Source organism: Myotis myotis, unplaced genomic scaffold (assembly GCF_014108235.1).
Source record: "Myotis myotis isolate mMyoMyo1 unplaced genomic scaffold, mMyoMyo1.p scaffold_m19_p_43, whole genome shotgun sequence".
Taxonomy (NCBI): domain Eukaryota; kingdom Metazoa; phylum Chordata; class Mammalia; order Chiroptera; family Vespertilionidae; genus Myotis; species Myotis myotis.
In genome coordinates this window covers 623,066-638,425 of record NW_023416350.1, presented here as the reverse complement: position 1 = coordinate 638,425, position 15,360 = coordinate 623,066, and the positions used below count along the sequence as shown (strand labels likewise).

Sequence of the window (15,360 nt, the reverse complement as noted above, 5' to 3'; positions counted from 1 at the left end):
GAAAAAATGGACACATATTAATACCCTTTGTAATACTTTAAGCAATAAAAAAAAAAAAACAATTGACAAATCCTTGGCTAGAATGACTAAGAAAATAAGGGAAAAGACCCATATAAACAAAATCAGAAATGAAAGAGAAGTCACCACAAATATCACAGATATACAAAGGATCATACTGGAATATTAGAAAAGACTATATGCCACCAAATTCAAACTTAGAAAAAATGGATAAGTTCCTAGAAATATATAACCTTCCTAGAATAAATCATGAAGGATTGGAAACTCTAAATAGACCAATTAGCAGTGAAGAAATTGAAACCATCAAAAACCTACAAAAAACCAAAAGTCCAGGAGCAGATGGCTTCACCAGTGAATTCTACCAAACATTCAAAGATTAAAACCCTATCCTTCTTAAACTTACAAAAAATTAAAGAAGAGGTTGCCGTAACCGCTTTGGCTCAGTGGATAGAGCATCGGCCTACGGACTGAAGGATCCCAGGTTCGATTCCGGTCAAGGGCATGTACCTTGGTTGTGGGCACATCCCCAGTAGGGGGTGTGCAGGAGGCAGCTGATCGATGTTTCTCTCTCATCGATGTTTCTAACTCTCTACCCTTCTCCCTTCCTCTCTGTAAAAAATCAATAAAATATATTTTAAGAAAAGAAATTAAAGAAGAGGCAATACTTCCTAAAACATTCAATGAGGCCATATCCCTGATACCAAACCCTGGCAAAGATAACACAAAAAAAGAAAGCTACAGACCAATATCTCTGATGAATATAGATGCAAAAATCCTAAACAAAATACTCGCAAATCAAATACAATAGTATATCCAAAAAATAATACATCACAATCAAGTGGGGTTCATTCCAAGGGCACAAGGATAGTTCAACATATGCAAATCCATCAATGCAATACACCACAATAACAAAAGAAAGGATGAAAATCATATGTGATCAATAGATGAAGAAAAAGCATTTGCTAAAGATATAAAATCCATTTATGATTAAAACACTCAATAAAATAGGAATATCAGGAAAGTATCTAAACATAATAAAGGTCATCTAGGATAAACCCTCAGCTAATATTATACTCAATGGTGAAAAACTAAAAGCTTTTCCTCTAAGATCAGGAACAAAACAAGGATGTCCAGTCTCACCACTCTTATTCAACATAGTGCCGGAAGTCCTAGCCAGAGTAAAAAGGTAGGAGAAAGAAATAAAGGCATCCAAATAGGGATGGAATAAGTAAAACTATCATTTTTTGTGGATGACAGGATTCTATATATAGAAAACCCTAAACACTCCACCAAAAAATTATTAGAAACAATAGACAAATACAGTCAAGTTTCAGGATACAAAATCTATGTGCTAAAATCCACTGCTTTCCTGTATACTAACAAAAACACTTCAGAGAAAAATAAAAAAGAAAACAATTGCTTTTGCAATTACAATCAAAAAAATAAAATATCTAGGAATAAACAAAGAACATGAAAGACCTATATAATGAAAATTACAAATCATTATTGAAAGAGATTGAAAAAGACACAACAAAATGAAAAACTATCCGGTGTTCATGGATTGGAAGAATCAACATAATTAAAATGGCCATATTACACAAAGCAATATACAAATTTAATGCAATCCTCATCAAAATCCCAATTTCATTTTTTAAATAAACAGAATAAGAAATCATCAGATTTATATGGAACCACAAGACCCTGAACAGCCAAATCAATCCTGAGAAAAAAGATGGAAGCTGGAGATATCACACTACCTGATTTCAAATTATACTCCAGGCAGGGGTCCTCAAACTACGGCCCAAGGGCCACATGCAAATACAAATATTGTATTTGTTCCCGTTTTGTTTTTTTACTTCAAAATAAGATATGTGCAGTGTGTATAGGAATTTGTTCATAGTTTTTTTTAAACTATAGTCTGGCCCTCCAACGGTCTGAGGGACAGTGAACTGGCCCCCCGTTTAAAAAGTCTGAGGACCCCTGCTCCAGAGCTACGATAATCAAAATAGTATGGTACTGGCAGAGTAACAGACACACAGATCAGTGGAACAGAATTAAGAGCCTAGCAATAAAATCACATGTATTTGAATAGATAATTTTTGACAAAGGAGCCAGAAACACATAATGAAGTAAAGATAGTCTCTTCAACAAATGATGCTGAGAAAACTGGAAAGCCACATGCAAACCAATGAAACTGGATTATAGCTTGTCCCCATGTATAAAAATTAATTCAAAATGGATCGAAAAACTAAATATAAGACCCAAAACAATAAGTTATATAGAAGAAAATATAGGTACCAAACTTATAGACCTTGGTCATAAAGAACATTTTATGAACTTGACCCCAAAGGCAAGGGAAGTAAAGGCAAAAATAAATGTATGGGACTGTATCAAATGAAAAACTTCTGCACAGCCAAAGAAATTGACAACAAAACAAAGAGGGAGCCAACCACATGGGAGATGATATTTGCAAACAGTAGCTCCAACAAAGCTTTAATTTCCAAAATACATAAAGAACTCATAAAACTCAACACCAAACAACCCAATCAAAAGTTAGGCAGACAACCTGAAAATACACCTCTCCCAAGAAGACATAGGAACTGCCAACAGATGTATGAAAAGATGTTCAACCTCACTGGCAATTAAGGAAACGCAAATCGAAACTACAATGAGCCCAGTCGATGTAGCTCAGTGGTTGAACATTGACATATGAACCAGTACATGAGTCGATTCCTGGTCAGGGCATATGCCCAGGTTGTGGGCTCGATCCCCAGTGTAAGGCATGCAGGAGGCAGCTAATCAATGATTCTCTCTCATTATTGATGTTTCCATCTCTCTCTCTCTCTCTCTCCCTTCTTCCCTAAAATCAATGAAAATGTATTTTTTTAAAAATACAATGAGATACCACCTCACACCCATTATAGAGTGGCCATTATCAACAAGACAAGCAATAACAAGTGTTGGAGAGATTGTGGAAAAAAGAGAGCCCTCATTCACTGCTGGTGGGAATGTAGACTGTACAAACACTATGGAAAGCAGCCTGGCAATTCCTCAAAAAATTAAGAATAGAGGCCAAAACCGGTTTGGCTCAGTGGATAGAGCGTCGGCCTGCGGACTGAAAGGTCCCAGGTTCGATTCCGGTCAAGGGCATGTACCTGGGTTGCGGGCATATCCCCAGTAGGAGATGTGCAGGAGGCAGCTGATCGATGTTTCTCTCTCATCGATGTTTCTAACTCTCTATCTCTATCCCTTCCTCTCTGTAAAAAATCAATAAAATATATTTAAAAAAAAAAAAAAGAATAGAGCTACCATATGACCAGTAATCCCTCTCCTGGGTATATACCCGAAAAACTCGAAATCATATGTTTGCACCCCTATGTTCATTGCAGCATTATTCATGGTGGCCAAGACATGGAAACAACCAAAATGTCCTGCGATAGAAGACTAGATAAAGAAGATGTGGTACAAATACACAATGAAATACTACTCAGGTATAAGAAAGGATGAAATAGTGTCATTTGCAACAAGAATGGACCTTGATAAAATTATGCTAAGTGAAATGTCAGTCAGAAAAAGCTAAAAACTATATGATTTCACTCATATCGTATCTAATAAAAGAGAAACATGGTAATTGGCATACAGCCACTACCCTTCCCATTGGCTAATCAGCGAGATATGCAAATTAACTGCCAGCCAAGATGGCGGCCGGCAGCCAGGCAGCTTGAAACGAATATGAGGCTTGCTTGCTTCAGTGACGGAGGACTGCAACGTTCCCCGCCTGCCTTGCCGGCCTCTGAGCTTGCAGTTTAAGAAACATTGTAACAAATATAGAAGCTAAACAAAACCCCAGAAACCAGCTTTCAGCCGGCTGGGATCTCAGAGCTGGAGTTGATACAGAGTTTCGATTATAGAACCTAAACAAACCAGATACCTGTTTTCAGCAGCTGAGGCCTCAGAGCTGGAGCCAGAGCTAAAGCTGGCCCAGAATTAAAAAAAAAAAAAGAAAAGGAGCAGTTGGGAGCTTCAGTCCCAGCCTGAAAACAGCCCTCAGCCCCTCACCCAGACTGGCCAGGCACCCCAGTGGGGACCCCCACCCTGATCCAGGACACCCTTCAGGGCAAACCAGCCAGCCCTCACCCATGCACCAGGCCTCTATTCTATATAGTAAAAGGGTAATATGCCTCCCAGCACTGGGATCAGCGGAGCTGAGAAGCCTCCTGGCACCAGGATCAGTGTGACAGGGGGCAGCGCCCAAACCCCCTGATTGCCCTGCGGCTCTGTGTGTGACAGGGGGCGGGGCCACAACCTCCTTATCGGCCCTGCTCTGTTTGTGACAGGGGAAGGCGCCCCAACCCCCTGATCACTCTGCGGCTCTGTGTATGACAGGGTGCGGCGCCCGAACCCCCCCACCCCACGGGCCCTGCTCTGTGTGTGACGGGGTAGAGCCATAACCTCCCCATCGGCGCTGCCCTGAGTGTGACAGTGGCGGCGCCCCAACCCCCTGATCGGCCCTGCTCTGTGGGTGATAGAGGACAGCGCCCCAACCCCCTGATCCGCCCTGCTCTGTGTGTGACAGGGGGCGGTGCGCCAACTCCCCTATCGGCCCTACTCTGTGAGTGACGAGGGGAGCTCCTCAACCCCCTGATGGGCCCTGCTCTGTTCGTGACAGGGGGGAGCTCCCCAACCCCGATGGGCTGTGCGTGACAGGGGGCAGCGCCCCAACCCCCTGATTGGCCCTGCTCTGTGCGTGACAGGGGGTGGCGCCGCAACCTCCCCATAGACCCTGCCTTGAGTGTGACAGGGGGCGGTGCCCCAACCCCCCAATCGGCCCTACCCTGCGCGTGACTGAGGGTGGCATCGCAACCTCCCAATCCACCCTGCTCAGTGCATGACAGGGGGCGGTGCCCCAACTCCCCAATTGGCCCTGCTCTGAGCCGGACCAGGGGCTGCACCTAGGGATTGGGCCTGCCCTCTGCCACCCGGGAGCAGGCCTAAGCCAGCAGGTCATTATCTCCCAAGGGGTCCCAGCACCGGGCCTCTAGTGTGGTATATAAAACTGAAACTCGTGAACATAAATAGCAGTGTGGTGATTGTCAAACGGAAACGGGTGAGAAGAGAAGGGAGTCCTAATATATGGGGACAGATTTGACTTGGGTGATGGGCACATGGCACAATAAGCAGATCTTGTAATATAGAAAACCACACCTGAAACCTATATGTTCATGTTGACCAATGTTGCCCCAATTTAATAAATAAAAGAAAAAAACAGATTCAACAATGTTCAATTAATAGCTATTGGTTAGGTGTGATAAAACCACATGGTAGCCTTTTATGAGGATGATGAAATTATGGGTCATATTTGAAGGATGTTTTAAAAAGATCATTGATATCATATTTATCTAAAAGGCAGTAACAAAAAAAATTTACAGTGGCCATCTCTGTGTAGTGTTATTCTTCTTCTGAATTCCTCATTTTGAAAGTTTTCCTCAGTAAACATATATTCTTTCATAATGAAGAAAAACAAACGATCTTTAAAATAGATTTGCCAACACAAAACTAAAATGTACAGACAGGGACAGCTGAGTTACCTGGACAAGGAGTGATTTCTGCAAAGTGACCCAGGCAAGGTTGTCCTGGGAGTCATCTCCAGAGCCAAGAGCAAATCAAGATGAAGGCATGCCCTTGCTGATTGTATAAATAACTCTGTAGGACCTTCTAAGGAAGTCTCTGGGGCAGGAGATGAGGGACACAGCTCTCTCTCATTAACAGAGTAGACACTGAGGCTAAAGCACTTTCAATCCCCCTCAAATCAAGCCTCCCTTCTCACAGATCAAGAACTTTGTGTGTGAAAATAGTCTGGGCTTCGGAAAGGAATACAGAGCCACGAGTCAGCAGACATAGACTGTAGGCCCAGGTTTGAGCAAATCTCCAGTATGTGATTGCTTTGTGAATCATTTCCTTCTTCAGTAAAACCAGCCTATTACTACTAATCCTAGCATAAATTGCAGTTATTTTACAAAGATGAAATGAGAAATAATACTCTAACATGCTTTGCCACATTATAAAAATGTAGTAATAATAATTACTAGTAAAATGTTATTAAATATGAAATGATATTTGATTTAGAATACAGACACAATAACCCTTAGTATTATTCCATTTGTTGAACAGGGTACACCTATTAAACTGCTCTGCTACATAGTCTGAAGGTTGTATTACTATTTATGTAAACATTACATTGGTAACAACAGAATAACTCAGGAAGAAAAACAATTGGATGTACTTACATTTCGTGTCCACGCTAAGCGGTCTGTGTTATAACCCATCATGTTCATGAGACAAATCACAAATAGATTCCACTCTGAGTGATAGCTGGGTCCGCCTGGAGCACTGTGGACACTGTACCACTTGACAAGCATCTGAACCGCTATTTCTTTTGGCAGGATAAACTTAATTGCTTGCAAACATGTTTGTACTGTTAAAAGCAAAGATTACGCTCAGTATGGTTCCTATGCATGCATTTCTCTTCCCCTTTTAATATGAAAGTTTTTAAACTATGATGACTATATAAAGGCCAATTACTGTAAAGAGAGAACTGTCATGAAAGAGCCAATAAGATGCCACATTACCTAACCCATCACTGGAAACCTAAACCCACTACTAAAGTCCACAGGATCTGCAAGAGGTCTCGGGATAGCTTTTCAGTCATTAATTTTCTATCAGAAATAGGTAACCAAATAGCCCACATAACCTGAGACAGAAGTGATTGACATCCACTGCCCCAACAATTATTAATCGCTCCCCATTTCAGCCTCAAACATTCCTAGTATGGACAATGAATTAAAGGTCACTATATCAAAACACAATTTCTACACAAATAAATTCATATGAAATAATTGCTTTAATACTTCAGATGCATATAACAGTCAACATATGCCTCTTCTACTAGCACAAGAGATTTCTCCATTAGTGAACACTCCTATTGACCAAAGCTTTACAACACTGAACAATTTGACAGCATTCAGAGTCTAAAATGTTGTCCAGGCTCTCTGTCTCAGACCCTTCAATACCATGTTTCTCTTAATGACCCGGTGTCATTTGTATGAGTGTCAGTTTCAGTGCCCCACTGGCACTCAGTGATACCTCCAGGTGGTGTGGGCTGCTACTGTGAAGGGCCTGGGTCTGCTTTTAGTAGCAATGTGCTTGTATTCTCCTAGGTTCTCTTCAGAGGATTCTTCCCTTCACACTGTCACTGTCACTGTCACTGGGCCCATCCTCAGCTGCATATCCTTTTTCTCATCAATTTGCTATGTGCATGTGCACACAAAGGTTGAAATCAAATGAAATAAATGTTAGAAAAACAACCAAATCTGTCACGGCTGAATCCAAAATAAGTGTAAACCAGATACTGCCCGAGGAGCTAAGAAGCACTTTATAAAGTACAAAAACTTCTATTTGGCTGTGGGAGAGCAGGATTTCATTTTGGTTTTAATTTAATCTGCTATTAACTTACGTATATTTTGTTTAGGCTTGTACTTCTAGGTACATAACCTTGGGATTACTGGCTACATATCTTTGAGAGAAGCAAGGTTATCTCCGTACCAACTCAGAATATCACTTATCACACCAATGAAAGGTATTTCCTACAATAAAAAAGTCATTCTGGCCTACTTATCAAATTCCAGAAACCAGACCACCTGCCAGCGCTTTGCTTTGGCATTTACATTTTGAAACTAATACATGTCATACATTTTCTTTTGTCACACAGGCATTCTTTTAACTTTTGTTTTTTGGCAAATTCTTTCAATTCTAGTTATACTATTCCATGTTCAGAAATACTCTCCACCTAGTACTTTCCAAACTGCATTTCAAAAATAATTCAAGCAGACTCCAATTGTATGAAAAACACTTCTAACTGCATTTTTACTATAATGTTTTTATTCAATTAAGGCAATTATGTTCATGTCTCAATTGAGAGATTTAGGATTAAAACCATCAAGTATGCCAAAAACTATTTTAGTTGCTTAGCCTTCCTTATTGTAAGATTTTCTTGCAAGAAGCGTGTTGTGCCGGGAGCCGGTCCATCCTTGCTGTTTCAAGGGACCTGGCATATATGGCATACTGTTCTTAATACGTTTGCTCACCTTCTTGGCACTACGTGTTTTAACCAAGTTCACCTCTCTGAGAAAGGTTGTTTCCCCAGGTAGGGATTTTCCCCTGAAGTTAGGGAGGGAATAAAACCCCTTAACTAAGTGCCAGGCGGGTAATTAATCACTTTAACTACGAACAATCATGCTTAAGCTACATAATCTTTACTCCCTGGAATGGAGATAAGAAATGCCCTAACCTTTGGAATAGAGATTGATAGGATTGGAATCAACTGGTATAAATACAGATGTAACAAGACAACAGGACACATAGAACCTAGACACAGAACCTACACAGAACCTAGAGACAGAAGAACTTCGCTGGAGAGAACATGGCAAAAGATCCTGGACAGAAACTGGCCACAGAACCTAGAGACAGAACCTAGACAGAACCTGGCTGAAGAACCTAGAGACAGAATCTGGCTACAGAACCTGGATAGAACATGGCAAAAGAACCTGACTAGAACCTGGCTGGAGAACCTGGAAAGAACCTGGCTGGAGAACCTAGCGAGGGAACATGGCTACAGAACCTGGCTGGAGAACCTGGAAAACCTGGCTGGAGAACCTAGCAAGAGAACATGGACACAGAACCTGGCAATAGAACCAGGCAAGAGAACCCAACCATGCTGATCAACTGAACGCTGCCTCTGTGTCATTCCTTCTTCACCAACTCCGTCCACACCTTTGGGGACCCCTGGACCTGCTGGGGTTGGACCCCAGCAATGTTGTATGTGTAATCTCACTGTGTGGTATCTTCCACATAAAAAAAGGCCGAGAAACAGAACCAGCATCTCCTTCAAGTCACGCCCAGCCTCACAGTACCCATGAAGGGGACGTCACAGGGGTGCTCCTGGCTCTTCACAGTTATCCACAAAGTAAAAAACGTCATCCTATGGCTTCAATAACAGCAAAAAATTTAATATCCCTAATTACTAAAACAAATCAACAATGACTCCAAATCTTTACAAATCAAACTAAGAATACACAGAATTCAGGCTTGCTCCTCAATCGCACCTAATTCAGACGTGGCGATTTCAGGGAGAGTGATCCTCACCATAGAGCCATTACTCAACTCCTAGAAAAAGAAGGGAACAAACCAGAATTAGTCAACAGAATCTGTGCGTCTAAGTCTCTGAATTCTTAACAATAGCTGATGCTTTACAAGATTTTGCCTGCCAAAGCAAAATTCAATAAAATAAAAGAAAATAAACAATATTTGCCCTAGCTTGTTTGGCTCAGTAGATAGAGCGTTTGTCTGTGGACTGAAGAGTCTTGGGATAGATTCTGGTCAAGGGCAAGTACCTGGGCTGCAGGCTCAATTCCTGGCCCCAGTGGAGATAGATGTACGCAGGAGGCAACCAATCAATGTGTCTCTCCCCTTCCCTTATACTCTCTCTAAAAAAAAGAATCAATGGAAAAACATCCTCTACAAACTAAGTAAATAAATATAAAATAAATATAAAAATGAACATTTTCAAAACAGAAGCGAATACTTCCAAAGTTCAGAAACTATAAATGTGCGTAATTGTAAAACATTTACAAAAATTCTGTTTCTAATAAGTGTCTCACTTTCACTAAAAAAAGAGACTTACATGTAAGGAAAAGAAAAAAATGATGTCAATACAAAATTCAACTTATTGAACAAGCTGTTTTGATACATTTTTAATAATATAAAAACCTTCAAAAAGTTGAACAGATTTACTTCACAGTAAAGTAATGCAAAGAAATAACATATCACAAAATATTTTAAATGTCATCAGAAATGTTTGCTTTTGATTTTCAGACAAATTCTGCATTCTAACAAATTTGAAGTGACAGCCGTATCTCACAGAGAGCCACCTAATCTACATATACTTACTAGAGTCACTCTGTTTCGAACAGGGTCTCTTATAGAATGAATGTAAGTTCCAAGCTGTTGGAAAGTGCAGTCCTCATTATAGAGAGAATCGTGGAGTTTTGAAGAATCCCTTAGTTCTGGAACTGGGGACAATAGAACAACCTATAAAAAGTCATAAGTACAACACATATCAAGTATTTTTTGAGAAGTGAAGGTTATTTCTTTTTGCATATAGTCTAACAACTGTACATAATGATTTACAATCATTCTGCTCATGGGGAATAGGGCTAGACTGATGTGCAAACAGGGCCACAGGAAGAGAAGGCAGGAACACTCTTGGCAACCCAACAGGGCTACAGATGTAACTGTAAGGTGAGAAAGGCATGACAGACAGGATTGGAGGGTCCAAGATGAGGGAAAGAAGGAAAAACAATGAGAGAGCAAAGAACTGAGACAGCTTAGTGATGCTTCAGAAAAAGCAAACGACTGATAAAGAGCAACATTTTTTCTCAACTGTAGATATGCAAACAAAAATTTTAAATGATTGTAGTTACTAATTACGTGCAGATGCTTCCTATTTTAAATCTATTCCTGACCACCAACCTTTTTGTATTCCTATAACTCAATTTACAGGAAATTTCTAAGTCACTATCTTGTCAATACTAAGAGCCAAACCAGAATAAGATGTATTTATTATTTCCAGCTTCTACCCTAATAGCTGCCCCAAAACTGAGCTTCATTGGTTCTAGAAATGGGAAAGTAATCAGCCAATATGTTAGACTGAGCTGTGATCTGACAGCTACCATTAAGCCACTAACCATTCCTAGGTTTATGAAATTCCAAGAAAGCGAGGAATCATCTTATGTTATAAAAGAAATTCTTGCAAATCACACAGAAATTTGATAGTTCTATAGCCCTCTCCCAAGGATTCTGCAAGGGTCAGGCTTAATAGGAAACAGCTCAACACTGCATGTGTTTAAAAAAATAATGTTTAGTAAGCAACGAAAGAAAAATATAAATAGGACTTCATTAAAGTTTAAAACTTTTGTTCACTGAAGAACATAAAAACAAAAATAACACTCCGGGCCTAGACACTATGCAACACAAGTGCAGCACTAACCTGCACTTCTGCCCCTAAACATGTGCACTCAGGTGTCTCTGAAACACCCCCTGCTTTTCTCAGGCTTCCTAACCTGGTAAGTCTGGGGATCCACTCAGGTTGCTCAGAGAACCCTGAGTCTCCTTTCCCAGCACCTGCCCCAACACAGCACAGATCCAACCGGTAAACGCTATCTTCCCACCTCTCTAGACCTCTCGTGTCACTCCCCTTCTTTACAATGTACTGCCCTAGATCAGTCTCCCTTTGCACCTCTTAAACTAACACAAACAATGCACTTGGAATCTAACTGGTCTCTCTATCTTCAATCCCAAGATAAAATTATCTAAAGCATGATCCCAGCACTCATAACTCCATCCTCAAAAACTGTAATGCCCTGGTGACTGCATTCAGAATAAATACCACCTTTTCATCCTTTCTTGTATTAAGGGCTTATCTCTAAATAGAGTGCAAATCCCAGCACCACCATTATTAGCTACAGGTCTCCCAACATGTAACCTCCTTGTATCGCTATGTACCCATTTGTAAAACAGCAATCAGTAACTTTCCAATAAAGCTGGTCTAATAAATTAAATAAGTTAATGCATACAAAACACAAAGAACAGTGCCTAGTACACAGAAAACACTCAAAAACAGGTTACCGTGACAATCCCAAGAGACTCCTTGTACTTGCATAAACACTCGTTCATTCTACCTTCAGACGTGTTGAGTCTTAACCTGTGCACTAGGAGATGCAGATGCGAACACACATGTACTGCACTCTCCTGCCTCCTCGCCAGTGCCCCTGTGAGCCCTCTCCCCAAATGTTCCTTCCCACCTGCAGACATCCCACTTATCCTCACAGGCCAACCCTAGTCAGACGGGCCTCTCCAAGATGAGAGGTGGTTCTGCCACACTGACCCTCAGAATGTATCTTATCAGTACATCTCCTCAGGACATTTTATTAGTCATCATAAGTGTTAATAGTCTACTTTAAATATAATTTATTATGCAGACACTTCATGTTTCACACAAGTAAATGGTGAGATCCCTGGATGGGAAAGAATGCCTCATTCTCATCTCTGCCGCACCTTTCATTGTACCTTCCACATACACAGAAGGTCAGTGAGGTTGACTGAGACACTGGTACTTGGAAACATTCATATTCTACAAGTATCAGCTAAACTGCCAATTCTGTCATTTTTAAAACAGAGGGGGAAAAGGTAATTGTGGAAATTACATCTGACCAAACTTCTTTAAAACATTACTCATTTTTGACAACACCTAATTCCTTTCTCACCTCATCCAAGGTTCCAAGCAGTTTACTCAGAGGTGTAGGAGTGCTGACGCTGTCAAGTGGAGTGCTGGGCCGAGGCATCGCATTGGACATTGTCAGGGAAGGAGCAGGAAGTCCAGGAATAAAAACCTTTCCCACCTTAAAGCAATAAAAGGATGTAAAAATATACATGTACTTTTGGTATTTCAAATTTTATGCTCAAACACTAAAAATCAAAGAAAATTAAAATTTTAGTAATGTATCAAATTCTACCATCCAACTGCACATATCTTGGTATAATTTTTCTTGGCCTGACTCCTTCTCTTCATTAGCTGGAGGTCTCTGATAGCTTGTTAAAAGCATTATATGTATACATGGTGGGACAAAAGTAGGTTTGTAGTTGTTCGTATGGAAAATAATACATAAATTAATAAATAATAATACAAAAATAAACTTCATTTTGCATACTCACAACCGTAAACATACTTTTGCCCCCACCCTGTATGCATTAGTTTTCACTGTGATTTTTGTTTTTTAATCCTATGGATTTTATTTCGGCAACTTTTGTAATTTTATTAGCTTGGGAGGTATATTGACAATACATATGTATATTGTTAAAATTTCTCTTTAGTTTTGAGTATTTTCCACACTTTCCTGCAAAAAATAATTCTTTTCTCAGTAATGAAGAGAAGGAGTCAGACCAAGAGAAATTATACCAAGATATGTGTAGTTGGATGGTAGAATTTGATACATTACTAAAATTTTAATTTTCTTTGATTTTTAGTGTTTGAGCATAAAATTTGAAATATCAAAGGTGCATATATATTTGGAAAACTATCTGGCACCACATGGCCAAAGTGAAAGTGCATATACTCTAGAGCAAGGGTGGGGAACATCCGGCCTAAGGGATGTATAAGGCCCACAAAATCATTTGGTCTGGCCCTGCCAAGGCATTAGGGGTGAGTTAATTAAATGTTTGACCAAGTACAGCAGACTAATTTTTAAGTTGCTAATTTTGTATGGCCCTCGAATATTATAAATATCTAAATGGCCCTTAGCAGAAAAAAGGTTCCCCACCCCTGCCATAGAGGCTAGGAGATATATATAAGGATTTTTTTTTTTTTAATTACTGTTTACTAGAACTACAGCAGAAACAACAACCAACCTTAGTGATAGGTAAAATAGTGAAGGTTTGTATCATCATACAATGGAATATCATGTAACAGTGAATGGGGAAACAACTACACATCAAGATACATAAATCTAAAAATAGCACAATGTTGAGCAAAATAATCAAGTCAGAGAAAAGTATATGGCATGGTGTCCTTTACATAAAAATTCAAAACGAGGAAAACCAAACAATTCAATCTTTAGTGATACATACATATGTGCAAAACGAGTAATAAAAACAAGGGACTGATTTATGGCAAAAGTCAGGATAGTGTCTATCTGGGTGAGGTGGGGAGATGAGGACACAGTCAGGAAAGAACTCCCAGGAGACAAGTGATACTGGCAGCACCCTATTTCTTAACGTCAGTATAGCTTACACAATGTTTTGTCATTCTTCAAACTGTGTGTATGTACTAAATTTCATAATTTAAATTTGCAACATTTACATTATTCATATATAAATTTCACAACTGATAAAAGATCCACCCAACACAGTATACATTTAATATAATAGAACTTTACAAAAACTTTGAGAATTATCAAAGGTACCCGTGTATCAATTTCAACACTTCAATTCATAAAACATCAGCTTAACTCTTTTTTAAAGTATCTCTATCCTCACTGAAGGTTCCCATCTATTCTGGGTTCCCAGTGCCAACCTATCTAATGGCAGTGAGGCAACCTCCCACTTAGGACCAACCTAAATTGGGAACTTCATTTTCAGCTCTTACAAAATAAACCTTCTGCCAAATCCTACAAATGGGAGTAAATATTTAAATATCAAACTAAAGCAACAATACAAAATCATAACTAAGGAGGCAGCCCTACAAAAGCACCAAATACTGCTTCTGACTCACCCGAACCACTCCTGTGTACAGCACCAGGTTTCCACTGCTTTCCAGAACCAGCATGGTGTCTATCTTCTAAAAGAGGACACACATTTTATTTTAAAGTCTGTGAAAATTACAAAGCATAATGATTTTCAATTTCTCAAGAAAAGTGCCTGCATTTACCTCCACTGGCGCTGCGTCCTTTGCCTGTATGTTGGTGATGGAGCCAAAGATGAGCTGGGTCTTATCATTACTCTCTTGAAACTTTACACAGCTAAAGATTAAATTTAAAAAAACACACAAAGTATTGACACATGTAATAACCTGTACTGATCTCAAGGGTACTATGCAAAAAGCCCAGCTCCAAAGGTTTCATATTGTAGCATTCCTTTTATATATCTTGAAATGACAAAATTATAGAGACGGAGAACAGATTAGTGGTTGTCAGGGGTTATGATGGGGGTCGGTGTGGTGTATCCTATATAATAAAACCCTAATATGCAAATCAACCAAACAGTGGAACAACCAGCTGTGACATGCAATGACCACCAGGGGGCAGTCACACAAGAGCTTTCCCCTGGTGGTCAGTGCACTCCCACAGGGTAAGCACTGCTCAGCCAGAAGCCGGGCTCACAGCTGGCAAGCACAGTGGTGGTAGCGGGAGCCTCTCCCACCTCCGTTGCAGGCGGGTGGTAAGGAGTAAGGGGTCCCGGACTGGAAGAGCCCCGGACTGTGAGAAGGATGTCTGACTGCCAGCTCCCCCTGGAGATAGGGCCTAAGCCAGCAGGCGGACATCCCCTGAGGGGTCCTGGACTGTGAGAGGGCACAGGGCTGAGGGACTCCCCACTCCCCACCCCCAGTACACGATTGTTGTGCACTGTGCCTCTAGTGTTACTATAAAGGAGAAGCACAAGGGAGACCTTTGAGGTAATAAACAAATTCTATACCTTGATTGTGACACCTGCACAAATTTACACACTGAGAGA

The 15,360-nt window shown here is 40.3% G+C and overlaps 1 protein-coding gene across 8 annotated transcripts in view; it reads right to left on the bottom strand.

Moving 5' to 3' along the window:
- ANAPC1 (anaphase promoting complex subunit 1) overlaps positions 1–15,360 on the bottom strand; it is a 110,644-nt gene that overhangs the window by 77,476 nt on the left and 17,808 nt on the right. For 7 of the 8 annotated variants that reach the window (XR_004967221.1, XM_036306752.1, XM_036306753.1 and 4 more), the window contains 6 exons: positions 14,558–14,648; positions 14,402–14,467; positions 12,399–12,533; positions 10,024–10,164; positions 9,180–9,240; positions 6,306–6,493 (listed from right to left, as the gene is read on the bottom strand). Coding sequence is in view for 7 of the 8 variants with exons in the window: in XM_036306752.1 (XP_036162645.1) it covers positions 6,306–6,493; positions 9,180–9,240; positions 10,024–10,164; positions 12,399–12,533; positions 14,402–14,467; positions 14,558–14,648 (682 nt within the window). In the remaining variant the exon portion in view is untranslated. The remainder of the gene's footprint in view (positions 1–6,305; positions 6,494–9,179; positions 9,241–10,023; positions 10,165–12,398; positions 12,534–14,401; positions 14,468–14,557; positions 14,649–15,360) is intronic. The other variant, XM_036306757.1, reaches the window with a different exon arrangement.